This window comes from Hyla sarda, chromosome 10 (genome assembly GCF_029499605.1).
Source record: "Hyla sarda isolate aHylSar1 chromosome 10, aHylSar1.hap1, whole genome shotgun sequence".
NCBI classification, from domain to species: domain Eukaryota; kingdom Metazoa; phylum Chordata; class Amphibia; order Anura; family Hylidae; genus Hyla; species Hyla sarda.
The window spans coordinates 62,107,010-62,126,425 of NC_079198.1; the positions used below are offsets into that span (position 1 = coordinate 62,107,010).

At 42.9% G+C, this 19,416-nt stretch overlaps 1 protein-coding gene across 8 annotated transcripts in view; it reads left to right on the forward strand.

The window, feature by feature from the left end:
- The window catches only part of SYNGR4 (synaptogyrin 4), a 191,611-nt gene that overhangs the window by 16,226 nt on the left and 155,969 nt on the right, over window positions 1–19,416 (forward strand). For all 8 annotated transcript variants that reach the window (XR_008848538.1, XR_008848537.1, XM_056544618.1 and 5 more), the window contains exon 2: window positions 19,270–19,386. Coding sequence is in view for 6 of the 8 variants with exons in the window: in XM_056544618.1 (XP_056400593.1) it covers window positions 19,285–19,386 (102 nt within the window). In the remaining 2 variants the exon portion in view is untranslated. The remainder of the gene's footprint in view (window positions 1–19,269; window positions 19,387–19,416) is intronic.

Genomic DNA, 19,416 nt, shown 5'->3' on the forward strand with positions numbered 1-19,416 from the left:
ATAGGGGATAAGATGTGTAAGCACCGGAGAACCCCTTTAAGGACCAGACAAATTTTTCTTTTTGTGAGGTTTTCTTCTCATCCTCACATTCTAAGAGCCATAACTCTTCTATTTTTCAACAGAGCTGTATGAGGGCTTTGTTTTTTTGCAGGACCTGTTGTACATTTTGTAACAGATTTTATAAATATTGAGACAGCACATTAGTGGACCTAGTACCAGCTCGTTTTGCCAGCGCCTGCTCCGGACAGAATCAAGATTTTGTAGTGTGAATGAGCCCTAAGGGTATATTGACAACGCTGATAACTGAGTGGTTTTTGACTCAGAAACTGCACAGATTTAACTAAAAAATTTAACAACAAAAACTTTGATTTAAATGAGAAATGGTTACCTGATAAAGGGAAGTGTATAATAAATAGCAAAAAAAAAGTACAAAGATTACAAAAAATATAAAGATTTTGCACTTATCACCCCTCAGTCATGGGGTTCTCAAGTGGTGGAAAGTTCTGTAAGCCTTAGGCTATGTTCACACAATGAAATTTCCATGCGGAATTACGCACGGAGATTCCACAGCAGATTCCCATTGAATTCAATGGGATTCTGCTGCGCTGTTCATAAAGGAGAATTTTCGCACCGAAAACATCTGGCACGGAAATTCAAATACTGGTGTCCGCAGAAAGAATAGACATGTCTATTCTTTCAGCGGACTCTGCACAGACATGCATTGCCGTCAATGAGACGGCACATTTCTGAGCGGTCCTAGTGCCACTGGTTCGGCACACCGCTGTCGGGGCACTGTCTGCAAACATTCCCCTGTGTGAACATAGTCTTAGGGTCACAGGAGAAGTAATTCCCAATCCTAATGTACACACCGAGGTAGTAGAAAGGAAACCCTTCATGTGATCTATAAGGGATCTGCAGCGCCTCTTCTAAAAGGTTTCTTTTCTACTACCTTGGTAGAAGTAAGTTGTCACTTCATTCAACGCGGTTTTTCTATGAAGCTCCTAATGAAATAAATAGAAGCTTTGGGACCTACACCTCATGCTGACCACAGCTCATAGAAAGGCATTAGGTGTCGCACACACCCTAAAGATTGCTGGGCATCACAGAAAAGCCAAGAGATAATAAGAAATAAGTGAATATAGAGTACAATAAAGAGGTACGGGGCATACCAAACAATATGTCACATAATTATAAGTATACTGCAATTTTTTTCTTCATAAATAGCGACTATCGCATTTGATAAATACATGACCAGTGCAAAGTAAAAAAAATATTACTACGTGAGCAGATTTCAGAAATGTGTTTTGGAATAAGCAAAAATCAATACGCAAAAAAAATCTACTAAAGAGCTTGATAAATCTCCTTCTAGATATTTCACAAAAACGTAACATGATCATCGCACTGTTAAGAGATTTGTGGTTGATTCAGAGCACAGACGGGTCTGTGCAGATAAAGGCACATTGAGGAAGATTTCTGCCAGATCCATGCATCGGATCATGAGAGCAGCTGCTAAAATACCATTACATAGCAGCAAACAGATATTTGAAGCTGTTGGGGCCTCTGGAGTCCCACGGACATCAAGGTGTAGAGTCCTCCAGAGTCCTGAAACTGTGCATAAACCTTCTATTTGGCCACCACTAACCAATGCTCACAAGCAGAAATGGCTGCATTGGGCAGAAAAATAAATGAAGACATGAGCTCCGAAAGGCAGGGCAGCGCACAACCCCTTTAAGTCATTGTAAAGGTGGCTATACACTTTCAATAACTAGTGGCTGAATGTTTGTTTGGCCGACAGATATCTCTTCTGTCCTCCCATAGACATGAATGTTTGCCACAGCTGAATGTTATGTGTTTTCATGGGGAGGGATAAGCTTCAGCCAGGCACTACTGTCACGATGCCGGCTGGCAGGAGGTGGATCCTCTGTGCCAGAGAGGGATTGGCGTGGACCGAGCTAGTGGACCGGTTCTAAGTAACTACTGGTGTTCACCAGAGCCCGCCGCAAAGCGGGATGGTCTTGCTGCGGCGGTAGTAACCAGGTCGTATCCACTAGCAACGGCTCAACCTCTCTGACTGCTGAAGATAGGCGCGGTACAAGGGAGTAGACAAAAGCAAGGTCGGACGTAGCAGAAGGTCGGGGCAGGCAGCAAGGATCGTAGTCAGGGGCAACGGCAGGAGGTCTGGAACACAGGCTAGGAACACACAAGGGAACGCTTTCACTAGGCACAAGGGCAACAAGATCCGGCGAGGGAGTGCAGGGGAAGTGAGGTATACATAGGGAGTGCACAGGTGAAGACACTAATTGGAACCACTGCGCCAATCAGTGGCGCAGTGGCCCTTTAAATCGCAGAGACCCGGCGCGCGCGCGCCCTAGGGAGCGGGGCCGCGCGCGCCGGGACAGGACCGAGGGAGAGCGAGTCAGGTACGGAAGCCGGGGTGCGCATCGCGAGCGGGCGCCACCCGCATCGCGAATCGCATCCCGGCTGGAGGCGGTATCGCAGCGCACCCGGTCAGTGGATCTGACCGGGGCGCTGCCGTAGCGAGGATGTTGCGAGCGCTCCGGGGAGGAGCGGGGACCCGGAGCGCTCGGCGTAACAACTACTAGCGCCATCTTACCTCTTGCTGAAAAATAGGTCAGCAGCACAGGATCGGGGTGTTCCAACATACCTGGACCTTCTCTCTATTAACATTATCTGTTGGAAGAGGGTAGTTATGCTACCATACACTTTAGTCAATCTGCCAAACCTGGGTTCATCTGACTGTAGTCTAAGGAGTATGGGCATCCTAAGGTGTTTGGTCCCCTAGAGTATTTTTTACTGGGAATTGCTAATGGAGTTCCCTTTGTTGCCTGGATGTTTTCAAAAAAGGAAATCTGTCATCAGCATCACCCTAACCTATTGGTATAGGCTTGTAGTGCGAGTGACGGTGACATCTGGTGTGCACCAAGCTTCTGCATTAGCATATTAAGAAAAAGAAGAATATCTGCGGAATGGAGGCATGGATCTGGGAATGGTAAGTGACTTTGTCATCAGCCTCCCCTGCACTACAAGCCTAAACAGTAAACTTGGTATAGCTCTTCAAACCATTCCCAGAGATGGATTTACTATTATATCCTAACTGTGGTGTTTTAGCCACAAACAGATATATTGATATATCTAATAGTTAGTGCAGATTACAGGGCTATATAATGCCTAGATAATGTTTATACTGTGCCTAGATAATTTATACAATCTATTGAAAAATAGTGCCAGTGTATACATTGCCTATATAGTGCTATGCAGTGTTGAAATTTTGTCTATACACTAAGGGCTAGATTATAGAGAGGGCAGAAGGGACTTTTTTTTTTTTTTACTTGTGGACCATAAAGAGGTCAAGGCACTTTAAAAATAAGAAATAAAGCATACTCATCTGCCTGATCCCCTGCTGCTGCTGTTCCAGTTGAGCTGTCCTCACTGCTCAACACTTCTTTGTTGATGTGCCAGTATTGCAGGAAATGCTTGATGAGCCAATTACTAGCTGAGGCAGGTCATGTTGCCAGTGATTGGCTGAGCAGGTATTTCCTCCAGTGCTGGCATATCAGATGAAGTGGTGAGTAGTGGCACTTTTGGTATATTAGCAGCAGAATTATCGAAAGGTGAGCCAACCACGCTACTGCCCACTGAGCTCAGCTACCCACTCTCAGGCGTTTTTGGGTTCGGGACTTTATGTCACATGCTCAATCAGCAGCTGGGGTGGGAAATCACTGAGGCCCCTGATTGGATGAGTTATGTGTGATGTCACGTCACCAAACCCAGAAGTGCCGAACAGTGCAGAGTGGAACTCCGTTGTAAAGACAGTGGCCTAGGAGCAAGGAGCAGTACTTTTTTTTTTTTTTAACTTTTACTACTGTTATTAAGCCTCTCATAGTCCTCTCCAAGGTGCACAGCTATTTCTTAATCTCTCATTATAGGGTGTAGGACCAAAGCTGAGCTGTTTGCCAGTAGTACACATATAGATACTTCCTTCCTTGCATCTCTAGCCAATCACAGCCCATCATACACTTCTTTCTGCTATGCCATGACTTAGTGATGGTAAAGTTGCACTGAACAGGCTTACAGTACTACTATAGATGGCATGTGGAAGGAGAAGGGGTTACATACACAGAGTTTTTCAAATGAGCTATGTGAGCAGAAGTGTAAAAAACCAGCAAGGGAATGGTTACCCTAAGCACTAAACAGGCTGGCCCTGTTCTGGTGGATGATTTATACAGTACAGTACTATAGATGATGTGAGGGGGAGAATGGGTTTGCAAGGTGCTATGAGCAGAAAAGAAATAAAAAGCTACAGTAAAATTAAAGGATTATACTAAGCACTGCTGTTTTTGAGATGAAAGGAAAGTCTTGATATACCTTGCATGGACAGTTCAGATCCTTTGGAAATTTATAGATGCAGGTGTTATAGGGTGACAGTAAATAGCACACCATGTAATTTGTGCTATGTGACTCTTTCCTCTGTTGCTCAGTCTGAATGAGGCTGAAGTTGAAGGGGTCCTCCGGTGGCAATTTTTTCAAGTCAACTGGTTCCAGAAAGTTAAACAGATTTGTAATTTAGTTCTATTAAAATCTTAATCATTCCAGAAGAGATCACTGTGGTCAGACAGAAAAGAAATTCCTGTGGAGCATACAGCAGCTGATAAGTACTGGAAGGGTTAAGGTTTTTAAATAGAAGTAGTTTACAAATCTGTATAATTTTCTGGAACCAGTTGATTTGAAAAAAAAATAATAATAATATATATATATATATATTTTCCACCGGAGTACCCCTTGAAATTATGTTCTCTGGCTCCACCTAAATCTTACCTGACTCCTTGTGTTTTAGTCAGGCAGGATCCTCCTGTGCTGCTCTTCTAGTCACATGACAGCACAGAGCAGCAGCATCACCCCTTGTGTGACACATGCATGCAAATGAACCCTCCCCCTCTCCGGCTATAGTTCTTAATGCACAGCCATGCCGCTGGCACCGGTTCAGTGATAATCCCTCAGCGTTCCGGTTGCAGTGCTCACCCGCATTTAACATCCTAATCCCCTGCCAGTGAGTGGCTGAGGTTTCTGATTTTTCTATTCCAACTTTTCCTAGTACTCCTCTGTGCTCTCTCCTGTCCTGTCAGACAGGAGAGAGAGCACAGAGGAGTGCTAGCCCACCCCCTTTTACTGGACTTTGTCTATGCCTGTGCTTCACCTTGGACAAAGCCATGATTTTATAAGCCATGATTTCTATAAAAAGGAAATAAAACGTTCTTATGAAGTATATTAGAAAGGTTAATGTTTTGCCAAGATGTACAACGTATAAAAAGTTTTTGTATCTGACAGCGCCCATTTAAGACTAATGGAGCGGAGAGTATTGAGGAAGTGTTTGTGATCTACATTGTCAAAACCCACAGAAATCTAGGAGAACCAATAGGGATACAGTAAATTGCTATCAGATTTCGCAGTCAGAAGATCATTAATGACCTTGATTAGGGCTCTTTCTGTAGAGTGTTGGGAGCAGAAACCAAACTATAAGGGGTCAAGCAGCCAGTTCTGAGAGAGAGATAGCAGATTTGGCAGGAATAGGCCAAGTGTTCCAGAAGTTTGGAGATGAAGGGAAGATTAGAGACAGACTGATAGCTACTCTGGACTGGTTAGTAATGGTGTTATGACAGAATGTCATAATACCATTACTGAAAGATGTAGAAATTAGGTTGTCAATGGGGATGTTAAATTCACCCATGATGAGTGAAGGTGTTTTTGAGGATAGGAAATGAGGGTAGCAAAATGACCAAGAAACATTTAAGATGAGACAAAAGGTCTATAGATGATTACCACTTTAAGAGAATATGGAAAAAAAATCAGGGTGTGGACATCAAAAAAGGGAAATATGAGTAATAGATGAATGACCTGAAAAGTTCATTGTGGGGAGAGAAGCACGCCAACTCCTCCACCATCTGGTGTCAGATCTTGGGGTATGGGAAAAGTCAAGATCACATAAGTTAGAGCAGCGGTGAAAGTAGTGTATTATTTAGTAATAAACAAATCGTTAATCTGAATGAGTCTGTTACACACAGATCAAGAGTTTAGAAGAGCACAGTTAAAGGAAACAAGAGGGACTGAAGAAGGCATTCAGTGAATCTTAACCAAGTTTATAGGGTTCTGTAAGAGGCAGGTAGAGCTAAAGAAATATTAGTGAAAGGTGAGCCAGGGTTAGGAGAGATATCCCCAGCAGCTAAGAGTAGGAGGAAAAAGAGAGAGAGAGAGAGAGCAGATGGTTAAGTGACTTGAAGGAGCGACTCTAGTGCTGTACCCTGGGATGAGATGATTTTGGGTAATTCATGATGGTAAACCATGCATGTCAGCAATACATGGATGAAGGAAGTAGAGATTGGCTATTGTGGATAGAATCCACTGGGGCGATAGGTAGGTAGGCATGAAGACAAAAAGCATCTTTATATTGAAGAAATAAAGGTCTACTCACCTAGGTGAATTGGAAGTTATGTACTGTATATATATATATATATATATATATATATATATATACACACAGTTATGTACTGTATATATATATATATATATATATATATATATATAAAATGTAATTGTTCACAAAAAAAATGTTTTGAACTTTTGTAAAAAAAATTGAAAAAAATGCTCTTAATAATATAAGCCTTCTAATGTTGTAAAAAAGTAAAAGAATGTTTAACAAATGATGCCAGCATAAAGTAGACATGTTGTGGATGTGAATTAATAACTAAATTTATTTGGCATGACTATTTATCTTACAAGTAGAGAGTTTGAAACATAGAAATGAAAATGTTTCCAATTTTTCACGATATTTTTGCGTTTTTCACAAAAATCACTTCATGTATCAACAAAAATTTACCACTAATATAAAGTACAATATGTCTCTGAAAAAACAATCTCTGAATCACTTTGCCAGGTAAAAGCAGTCCAAGGTTATAACCACTTAAAGAGACAAATGTCAGATTTGAAAAAACGGACTGGGTCATGAAAGGGTTAAAATCCTTCTTGTCCAGAAGTTCCAGAGGGAATCCTTCCTGCTACTGGGGCAATGTTATGGCCTTTACTAGACTTGTCTAGTTACATTTTACTTATCTACCCATCAGTTGCTCTCCCTAGGATCAGCACAATGCTCAGCCTTCCAATGGGTGTCCTTACTCACCCACACAAAACCCTGGCAGAGCCAAGCACTAATCCCATACAAGCAGGTATCTTGGTCACACAATAGAAACAGAATGAGGTAAAGCCTGCATCAGGGAGGCAATAGGACTAAAGAAAAAACAACAACCGTCATAGAGAAACATAATAAAACATATCTGAATCATGGGGGCGGGGGGGATATTCAGGGTTGCTATATTTTGGTGAATCTGGCTAAGGTGTCTGCTCTTAGAGCATTACGTTTCTAATTATGTTTCTCCCTCCCATAGGCTTGCCTTGAGGGGGTGGAGCGTGACGTCACACAGGGGTGGAGCCGTGATGTCACTCTGCTCCATCCCCGTGATCGCCAGTAATCAGACCCGGAGCGAACATGCTCCAGAGATTGATTCTAACGGGGTGCAAGATCAAGGCATCTTATCCCGTATCCTTTGGATAGGGGATAAGATGTCTTAGCGCCGGAGTATCCCTTTAATGACTCTGACCTTTTTTTGCAATTCTGACCACTGTCATTTTGTGCATTAATAACACTGGGATGCTTTTAACGATTATTCTGATTCCGAGATTGTTTTTTCGTGACATATTCTACTTTAACATAGTGGTAAAATTTCGGCATCACTTGCATCCTTTCTTGGTGAAAATCCCCAAATTTAATGAACATGTTGCTTTTTTCTAACTCTGAAACTCTCTGCTTGTAAGGAAAATGGATATTCCAAATACATTTTATATTGATTCGCAAATACAATATGTCTACTTTCAGTTGGCACCAGAAAGTTGACATGTTTTTATTTTTGAAGACATTAGAGGGCTTCAAAGTACAGCAGCAATTTTCAAAATTTTCATGAAAATTTCAAAATCTGAATTTTTTAGGGGCCAGTTAAGTTTGAAGTGGATTTGAGGGGCGTTTCTGTGAGAAATACCCCATAAATAACCCCATTATAGAAATTACACCCCTCAAAGTATTCAAAATGACATTCAGAAGGAGGAGAAAAATCAAAATCTAAATTTTTTACACTAACATGTTCTTGTAGCCCCATTTTTTTCACTTTTAAAAGTGGTAAATGGAGAAAAAGCCCCCCCAACATTTGCAGCCCAATTTCTCTCGAGTATGGAAATACCTCATATGTTGGCATAAAGTGCTCTGCGGGCTCACAACATGGCTCAAGAGGGAAAGAGCAACTGTGGGATTTATGAAAACAAATTTTGCTGTCATGGTTTTTGGGGGCCATGTTGCATTTAGGAGCCATGGTGTCAAAACAGCAAAATAACCCCCATATGGCATACTATTTTGGAAACTACATGCCTCAAGGAACGTAACAAGGGGTACAGTGATCCGTAACACCTCACAAGTGTTTGATGACTTTGCGTTGAAGTTGGACGTGAAAATGGAAAATTCGATTTTTAACACTAAAATGATGGTGTTACCCCAAATTTTTCTTTTTCACAAGGGGTAATAGGTAAAAATGGACCCCAAAATTTGAAGCCCAATTTCTCCCAATTAAAAAAACGCCCCATATGTTGACGTGAAGTGCTCTGCTGGCGCAATACAATGCTCAGAAGAGAAGGAGCAAAATTTGGCTTTTTCAAAGAGAATTTAGCTGAAATGGTTTTTGGAGGGCATGTTGCATTTAGAAAATCCCTCCCCCAAAAAAAACACATGCCATACCATTTTGGAAACTAGACCCCTTGAGGAACGTAACAAGGAATTAAGTGAGCCTTAACACCTCACAGGTGTTTGACGACTTTGCGTTGAAGTTGGACGTGAAAATGGAAAATTTGATTTCCAAGACTAAAATGATGGTGCTACCCCAAATTTTTCTTTTTCACAAGAAGTAATAGGTGAAAATGGACCCCAAAATTTGAAGCCCAATTTCTACCTATAAAGAAAACGCCCCATATGTGGACATTAAGTGCTCTGCTGGCGCACTACAGGTCTCAGAACAGAAGGAGCACCATTGGACTTTTGGAGACAGAATTTTTATGAAATTGAAGTCGGGTGCCATGTGCATTTACAAACCTCCCATAGTGCCAGAACAGCAGAACCCCCCCCCCCCCACATGTGACCCCATTATGGAAACTACACCCCTCACATAATGTAATAAGGGTTGCAGTGAGTATTTACACCCACTGGTGTTTGACAGATCTTTGGAACAGTGGGCTGTGCAAGTTAAAAATTCAATTTTTCATTTTCACGGATCACTGTTGAAATAATCTGTCAGACACCAGTGGGGTGTAAATGCTCACTGCACCCCTTATTACATTACGTAAGGGGTGTAGTTTCTAAAACGGGGTCACGTTTGGGGGGGGAGTCCACTGTTCTGGCTCCACAGGGGGAGTTGTAAACACACATGGCCTTCAATTCAAGACACATTCTCTCCCCAAAAGCCCAATGGTGCTCCTTCTTTTCTGAACATTGTAGTGTGCCCGCAGAGCACTTTGCATCCACATATGGGGCATTTCCATACTCAGGAGAAATGGTGTTACAAATGTTGGGGGGCTTTTTTCCTATTACCCCTTGTGAAAATTTAAAATTTGGGATAACACCAACATTTTGGTTGGTGTTTTCATTTTCCCGTCCAACTTTAACAAAAATTCTTCAAACACCTGTGGGGTGTTAAGGCTCACTATACCCCTTGTTACGTTCTGTGAGGAGTGTCGTTTCCAAAATGGGGTCACATATGGGTATTTTTTTTTCCATTTATGTCAGAACCGCTATAACAATCAGCCACCCCTGTGCAAATTACCTCAAATGTACATGGCGCTCTCACTCCTGAGCCTTGTGCGCCCGCAGAGCATTTTACTTCCACATATGGAGTATTTCCGTACTCAGAAGAAATTGTGTTACAAATTTTGGGGGGTAACTGTGTAGGGGTATATGTAGTGTTTTACCCTTTATTTTGTGTAGGTGTAGTGTAGTGTTGTTAGGGTACAATCACACAGGCGGGTTCACAGCGATTTTCCCGCTGGGAGTTTAAGCTGCAGTGGAAAATTTGCTGCATTTCAAACTTGCAGCGAGAAACTCACTGTAAACCCGCCTGTGTGAATGTACCCTGTACATTCACATGATGGGGTGGGCCAACCTTCAGCTATTGCAAAACTACAACTCCTAGCATGCCCTTTAGCTGTCCATGCATGCTGGGGGTTGCAGTTATGCAACACCTGGAGGCACACTGGTTGCAAAATACTGAGTTAGGTAACAAACTCTCAGTGTTGGGCAACCAATGTGCCTTTAGCTGTTTTAAAAACTATAACCCCCAGCATGCACCGACAGCTGAAAGGCATGGTGGGACTTGTAGTTATGCAACAGCTGGAGGCATACTACTACAACTTCCAGCATGCCCTTTGTCCGTGCATGCTGGAGGTTGTAGTTATGCAACAGCTGGAGGCGCACTAGTTGCAAAATACTGAGTTTGTTACTTAACTCAGTGTTTCCCAACCAGTGTGCCTCCAGCTGTTGCAAAACTACAACTCCCAGCATGCATGGTCTGTCAGTGCATGCTGGGAGTTACAGTTTTGCAACAGCTGGAGGCACACGGGTTGGGAAACACTGAGTTAGGAAACAGACAACGTTTCCCAACCAGTGTGCCTCCAGTTGTTGCATAACTACAGCTCGCAGCATGCCCAGACAGCCGAAGGGCATGTTGGGAGTTGTAGTTATGCAACAACTGGAGGAAAACAGTTTGGAGACCACTGTGGTGTCCAAACTGTAGCCCTCCAGATGTTGCAAAACTACAACTCCCAGCATGGCCAGACAGCCTTTGGCAGTTTGGCAACTCCTAGAAGGCAGCAGTGAAGGTCACTTACCACTGATCTTTGCTGCTGCCTTCACCGCTGCTCCACCGCCGCCTCCTCACTGCCACAGACCTGCCGCCGATCCCGCCGCTGCCTACCCCGATCCCGCCGGGATCACCGGTCCTGCTCCGATACACGCCACCATCTTCCCCCTCGCTCTGCCCAACATCCAGAGGCAGGTAGAGTGGGGATTTCAACTGTAACCCCTGCCCCCAACTGCCATTAGGTCGGGTAGTCCTAACCGATCAATGGCAGGGGATAGGAGGAGGTGGCATCACTGCCACCTCGCTCCTATCCTTCAGGATGATTAGGGATGTCTCTGACATCTCCAATCATCCTTATTTTACGGGCTATCGGGTCATCAGAGACCCGATCAGCCCGGAATTGCCGCAAATCTGAATTGATCGTCGATCGTCAATATGGGGGACCTCAGGACCGCCCTGGGCGATATGCCGGAATGCCTGCTGAATGATATCAGCATGCATCCTGGTCCAGTCCCCGCCTGGCCAGCGGCAGGGACCGGAAGAACGCAGGACAAACCTGTACGCCATGAGTCCTTAAGGACTCGGAAACAGGGGCGTATGGGTATGCCCTGTGTCCTTAAGGGGTTAATATCACACATACGTGAATGTCATGATGGTGATGCATCAGTGTTGCGCTTTGCAGGGTTGGAGCGTGTAAAAACCCAGAGGAATGGTCGCAATGGAGGCAAACAGCTGCTGCAGAAGGAGACGCGCTGGATCCTAAGGCTAAATGCTGTGGGGCTGCTAGGCCTTAATGATAGGCTAGATTTTAGTTCATTCTTGTAGGATAGAAAGTGCTTAGTTAGTAATATTGATTGCTACATAGTTCATTTTTAATTCAATGTTACACTGGGTGTTATATGTTTTGACTGTTTTTAATATATTCTGACATCATCACTGTGGGTTAGGTTCCCCTCGCCCTCCATTGTTAAATTGCACCTGTATTGTGAGTATGACTGGTGGTCTGAAGAAGTGCATTATGGGCATTATTGAACCACTGGCTCCCTAGCTTCACTTATGTTTGCCTCTCCCCTCTATGATTTACTACTTTTAAAGTATGTTTTTTTTACTATCAAATGAAGAAATTAAGTGTTGGATACCATATACCGAGTAGTCATGTCCTATATCTACTATTTGGAACCCTTGTTATGAATGTTGTTGTCCTTTGTTACGCCCTACAGTGTTCTTGAGAAGTCTGGGCCACGCATGCTCAGTTGGTTTTCCTTTTTCCCATCCTGCTCTAGCAGTTTGCCTGACACAAGCATCTGACAGTTCCACAGCCAGTATAGAGGTGCATAATGTGCTACACAGACAAGTCTCTGCAGTGAAAAAGTGTAAGCGGGGGGGGGGGGGGGTGGAGGAAGTAGAATGTCAACACTCCATCCTCCCCTTCTCATTGTTCAATGCTGAGACAAGCAGGCTGCCAGACTGTTGGATGGAAGGAGAGGAGAAAAAGAAGGCACTCCATGGCGTAAACACACCAAGTGGGGCGGATATGGACAAAAGGCCGCTTACCACGGGAGGTTGTGTAGCAACATACACAACAATGGAATGCGCATATCAAAGGAAGAACTGGGTCCTATCTGCAGCCCTCCTGTTGCTAGGACAAAGGCGAAAACAATGCAGACTTCAATGTCAAGTTGCAGGTAGTGTTGAGCGGCATAGGCCATATTCGAATTCGCGAATATATGGACGAATATGCGTCATATATTCGCGAATATTCGTAATATTCTCGCTTTATTTTCACGTATACAAAAATTCGCGTATGCGAAAATTAGCATAAATGGAAATTCGCATATGCGAAAATTAACATATTCAAATTTTCGCATATGCGAAAATTCGCACACCAGTCTCACTCAGTAGTATTAGAGTCTTCTTTACACCACTCAAGCTGGAAGCAGAGAGGGATGATCACTGTGACGTGTACTGTGAAAAAAAAAAAATAAACGAATATTCGTAATTACGAATATATAGCGCTATATTCGCGAATATGCGATATTCGCGAATAAAATTTGCATTGCGAATATTCGCGAGCAACACTAGTTGCAGGCTCAACACAGCACTAATGTGACCAACCACAGCAAGGACATTAAAATTGGAGTTTATTCACAGACATGTCGCAAGTCTGAATAAACTCCAATTTTACAGTCCTTGCCGTGGTTGGTCCTGTTATCTCTGTGTTGAGCCTGCAACTCCACATTAAGGTACGGATGGAAGGAGAGGGAGCCTGATAGAGCAAGAGAGTAAAGTGACAGCATGTGAGAGCTCGAAGAAAGGTTTAGTGCTTGTGTCAGGCAAACTGACAGAGCAGGATGGAAAACTGGAAAGCCAACAGAGCATGACAAGGCAGGCACATGAGCAACAGATAGTGGTATAACTTTTGAACAAGGCAATAAAAAAAATTGAAAGCATTGGGTAATATTGGTGTCTCAGCAGGTACTATATAATTACATTTGTTACAATTGGTGGAACAACCCGTTTAATGTGGCTCAGAGCTAATTTTACATGGCTTGGCCCCTTTCACACTACAGGTGTCATCCTGCAAAAAACCTTTGTTATTACTCCCAGCAAAAAGTCCAGAAAACAGCCGTCAAAAAATCCCATTCATGTCAATAGGATTTTTTGAACATCCTTTTGCATCAGGCATGTCCGTTTTTCCTAATGCCAGGTATTTTTGCCTGCATAAATGATGGTGCATGCACTAATTTTTGGTCCGGCAAAAAAAATGGTGAAAAACCGGACGTTAAATTTAACATTGAAGTTTACAGTATGGGAACCGGATGTTTAAAAAAAACATCCGTTATCATCAGTTATTGTCAGGTTTTTTAACATCCGTTTATTGTACTGAGCATGCCCAGTACAGCTCTACATAAAAAGGTTTAACCCCTTAAGGACCAGGCCATTTTACACCTTAAGGACCGGAGCGTTTTTTGCAATTCTGACACTTTAAACATTAATAACTCTGGAATGCTTTTAGTTATCATTCTGATTCCGAGATTGTTTTTTCGTGACATATTCTACTTTAACTTAGTGGTAAAATTTTGTGGTAACTTGCATCCTTTCTTGGTGAAAAATCCGAAAATTTGATGAAAAAAATTAAAATTTAGCATTTTTCTAACTTTGAAGCTCTCTGCTTGTAAGGAAAATGGATATTCAAAATATATTTTTTTTGGGTTCACATATACAATATGTCTACTTTATGTTTGCATCATAAAATTTATGAGTTTTTACTTTTGGAAGACACCAGAGGGCTTCAAAGTTCAGCAGCAATTTTGAAATTTTTCACAAAATTTTCAAACTCACAATTTTTCAGGGACCAGTTCAGGTTTGAAGTGGATTTGAAGGGTCTTCATATTAGAAATACCCCATAAAAGACCCCATTATAAAAACTACACCCCCTCCAAAGTATTCAAAATGACATTCAGTAAGTGTATTAACCCTTTAGGTGTTTCACAGGAATAGCAGCAAAGTGAAGGAGAAAATTCAAAATCTTCATTTTTTACACTAGCATGTTCTTGTAGACCCAATTTTTGAATTTTTGCAAGGGGTAAAAAGGAGAAAATTTTTACTTGTATTTGAAACCCAATTTCTCTCGAGTAAGGACATACCTCATATGTCTATGTTAATTGTTCGGCGGGCGCAGTAGAGGGCTCAGAAGGGAAGGAGCGACAAATGGTTTTTGGGGGGCATGTCACGTTTAGGAAGCCCCTATGGTGCCAGGACAGAAAAAAAAACAAATGGCATACCATTTTGGAAACTAGACCCCTCGGGGAATGTAACAAGGGGTAAAGTGAACCTTAATACCCCACAGGTGATTCACGACTTTTGCATATGTAAAAAAAAAAAAAAAATGTTTTACCTAAAATGCTTGGTTTCCCAAAAATTTTACATTTTTAAAAAGGGGTAATAGCAGAAAATACCCCCCAAAATTTGAAGCCCAATTTCTCCCGATACAGAAAACACCCCATATGGGGGTGAAAAGTCCTCTGCTGGCGCACTACAGGTCTCAGAAGAGAAAGAGTCACATTTGGCTTTTTGAAAGCAAATTTTGCTCTGGGGGCATGCCGCATTTAGGAAGCCCCTATGGTGCCAGAACAGCAAAAAAAAAACACATGGCATACCATTTTGGAAACTAGACCCCTCAGGGAACGTAACAAGGGGTAACGTGAACCTTAATACCCTACAAGTGTTTCACGACTTTTGCATATGTAAAAAAAAAATTTTTTTTTTTACCTAAAATGCCTGTTTTCCCAAAATGTTTACAATTTTAAAAAGGGTAATAGCAGAAAATACCCCCCAAAATTTGAAGCCCAATTTCTCCCGATTCAGAAAACACCCCATAGGGGGCTGAAAAGTGCTCTGCTGGCGCACTACAGGTCTCAGAAGAGAAGGAGTCACATTTGGCTTTTTGAAAGCAAATTTTTCTCTAGGGGCATGCCGCATTTAGGAAGCCCCTATGGTGCCAGGACAGCAAAAAAAAAAAAACACATGGAATACCATTTTGGAAACTAGACCCCTCGGGGAACTTAACAAGGGGTAATTTGAACCTTAATATCCTACAGGTGTTTCACGACTTTTGCATATGTAAAAAAAATATATATATTTTTTTTACCTAAAATGCTTGTTTTCCCATAAATGTTAAATTTTTAAAAAGGGTAATAGCAGAAAATACCCCCCAAAATTTGTAACACAATTTCTCCTGAGTACGGCGATACCCCATATGTGGCCCTAAACTGTTGCCTTGAAATACGACAGGGCTCCAAAATGAGAGCGCCATGCGGATTTGAGGCCTGAATTAGGGACTTGCATAGGGGTGGACATAGGGGTATTCTACGCCAGTGATTCCCAAACAGGGTGCCTCCAGCTGTTGTAAAACTCCTAGCATGCCTAGACAGTCAACGGCTATCTGGCAATACTGGGAGTAGTTGTTTTGCAACAGCTGGAGGCTCCGTTTTGGAAACAGTGGCATACCAGACGTTTTTCATTTTTATTGGGGAGGGGAGGAGGGCTGTGTAGGGGTATGTGTATATGTAGTGTTTTTTACTTTTTATTTTATTTTGTGGTAGTGTAGTGTAGTGTTTTTAGGGTACAGTCACACGGGCGGGGGTTCACAGTAGTTTCTCGCTGGCAGTTTGAGCTGCGGCAGAAAATTTGTCGCAGCTCAAACTTGCAGCCGGATACTTACTGTAATCCTCCGCCCATGTGAGTGTACCCTGTACGTTCACATTGGGGGGGGGGGGGACATCCAGCTGTTGCAAAACTACAACTCCCAGCATGTGCGGTCTATCAGTGCATGTTGGGAGTTGTAGTTTTGCAACCGCTGGAGGCTCCGTTTTGGAAACAGTGGCGTACCAGACGTTTTTCATTTTTATTGGGGAGGGGAGGGGGGCTGTGTAGGGATATGTGTATACGTAGTGTTTTTTACTTTTTATTTTATTGTGTGTTAGTGTAGTGTTTTTAGGATACAGTCGCACGGGTGGGGGTTCACAGTAGTTCTCGCTGGCAGTTTGAGCTGCGGCAGAAAATTTGCCACACCTCAAACTTGCAGCCGGATACTTACTGTAATCCTCCGCCCATGTGAGTGTACCCTGTACATTCACATTGGGGGGGGAGGGACATCCAGCTGTTGCAAAACTACAACTCCCAGCATGTACGGTCTATCAGTGCATGCTGGGAGTTGTAGTTTTGCAACAGCTGGAGGCACACTGGTTGTGAAACACCGAGTTTGGTAACAAACTCAGTGCTTTGCAACCAGTGTGCCTTCAGCTGTTGCAAAAGCTACAACCCCCAGCATGTACGGACAGGCATGCTGGGTCTTGTAGTTATGCAACAGATGGAGGCATACTACTTTGGCTGGGGATGCTGGGGATTGTAGTTATGCAACAGCTGGGGACACACTGGTTTGCTACTTAACTCAGTGTGCCTTCAGCTGTTGCAAAACTACAACTCTCAGCAGTCAGACAGCCAACGGGCATGCTGGGAGTTGTAGTTATGCAACCACCAGATGCACCACTACAACTCCCAGCATGCACCTTAGCTGATTGTGCAAGCTGGGGGTTGTAGTTATACAACAGCTGAAGGTACACTTTTCCATAGAAAGAATGTGCCTCCAGCTGTTGCAAAACTACAAGTCCCAGCATGCCCATAAGGGAATGCTGGGAGTTGTGGTGGTCTGCCTCCTGCTGTTGCATAACTACAGCTCCCAGAATGCCCTTTTTGCATGCTGGGAGCTGTTGCTAAGCAACAGCAGGAGGCTGTCACTCACCTCCAACGATCCAGCCACACAGGTCAGTCCCTCGTCGTTGCCGCCGCCGCCGCTGCTCCTGGGGCCCCGATCCCAACAGGGACGCCGGGGATCGGGGTCCCCAGCACCCGAGGTGCACGTCCCGCTCACTTCCTCCGGAAGAGGGGCGGAGCGGGTTACGGGAGTGACACCCGCAGCAGGCGCCCTGATTGGTCGGCCGGTAATCCGGCCGAAGAATCAGGGCGATCGTGAGGTGGCACCAGTGCCACCTCACCCCTGCTGGCTATGGCCCCGATCAGCCAATAATTCCGGGTCACTGGAGACCCGATTGACCCGGAATCCGCCTCAGATCGCTGGACTTAATTGTCCAGCGATCTGCGGCCATCGCCGACATGGGGGGTCATCATGACCCTCCTGGGCGATATGCCCCGATGCCTGCTGAACGATTTCAGCAGGCATCGGGCACCGGCTCCGCTCCAGATGGTTGCGGGGGGCCGGTAAAACACATGACGTTCTCATACGTCATGTGTCCTTAAGGACTCGGAAATGGAGACGTATGAGAACGTCATGTGTCCTTAAGGGGTTAAAAACCTTATTTAAAAAAAAAAAAAATCAGATGTCACTTGTAATAACAGATGATAACGGATGAACAACATCAGGTTTTTTAAGAAAAAAAAACATTAAAAATAATGGATGATGGTCATCAGTTATCATCCGTTATTACCAGTTATTGCCAGTTATTTTTTTTTTTCATCTTTTATTGTAAAATAATGGCAATAAAAAAGCAGGATGATACCTGTAGTGTGAAAGGGGCTTAACTCACAGCTCTTGGCGAACCTTTCTCAGAGATGAATGAGACCTATCTGCTTCCTCATGTTGCACAAAGTGTCGCAATTTAGAGGCCTCCTTTATAGATAGTTCTCCCAGGCAACCTGGCTTTTAATCCCAAAAGGTACCTACAGGAAAATGGCCGAGGGGAACACAATTGCAAAGAAGGAAACGCCAAACCAGGGCATTAAACAGGAAAAACTCCAGCTGGGAATCTTAAAGAGGCATTGTCATTATGAAAAACATTTTATATTTTGTTGTACTACTGATAAGATGACTTTTTAAAATACACATTTATTTAAAAAAAAATTCAATTTTACTAAAAAATCTAAAATGAAAATAACCGCCACTAGGGAACATCTGTCTTTATGCAGACAGACTACTCTGTATTTTGCAGCAGGCTTAGAGGTACATGTAGCACAGGATCTAAGGAGTCTTCTTAGATCCTGAGCTACATGTACCTCTTAGCTTGTTGGATACTTCTTTTTAATCACAACAAAAAAGACATTGTTTTATTCAAGATTCCCAGCTAGAGTTTTTCCTGTGTGCTGTTGATGGACTCTACTCCGAGTAGTCCGTACCTGGAATCCTTGAATTAGGGAGGGGTTTGAGCAGGTTCGGATGTAGACTTTTTTCTCCTGAACAACAAACCATTGTTTGTGGTCCCTGTGGAGCACAGGTTACAAGTGAGAACAGAGCATTATCTTACTAATAAACTAGAATAAAGCAACACACAACAGTTTGAGGGTCATTTACAACCCCTTATTTAGTAAAGGAAATGGTAACACCTGCTTGTCTTTTTATCCATATATCTACTGTAGGAATAATGACAAGATGCTCCAGAATAGTCATTTTATAGAGAATGCATGTATTTTCTAAAATTAAAAGGTCCGTGGAGCTGATAGATTCTCTTTAATTGTGCTCATTGTAATTAAATGTTAAAGTAGATCTGAAAGGTCTCATACTTGAGGCAGCTTTGGATAGAGAGAGACACAGACCTTGGGGATATATAGCTTTCTATGATTTGATTTAGTGTTCTTTTTGTGTAAAAAGCTATTTAAATGCCGATGGGACTCAGAGAAAGCCTGTAATCCTGTTTTTCCCTGCTCACTGACAGTGATTGACAGCTATACATGTACAATATACAAATATACATACATTGTCATTTTAATATTTTTTCCTTTTCTTTATTTTTAGTGAATATAGTAACAAATGGATTTGAAGACAACAAGGAGTTTCTGCAGCCATTTCATGAAGAAACCATTAGTTAGTTTTATTTTATGTCCTCAGACATTAATAAGGATGACCAGTTGGGTAAGAAAATTGAACAGTATACACTTAGAC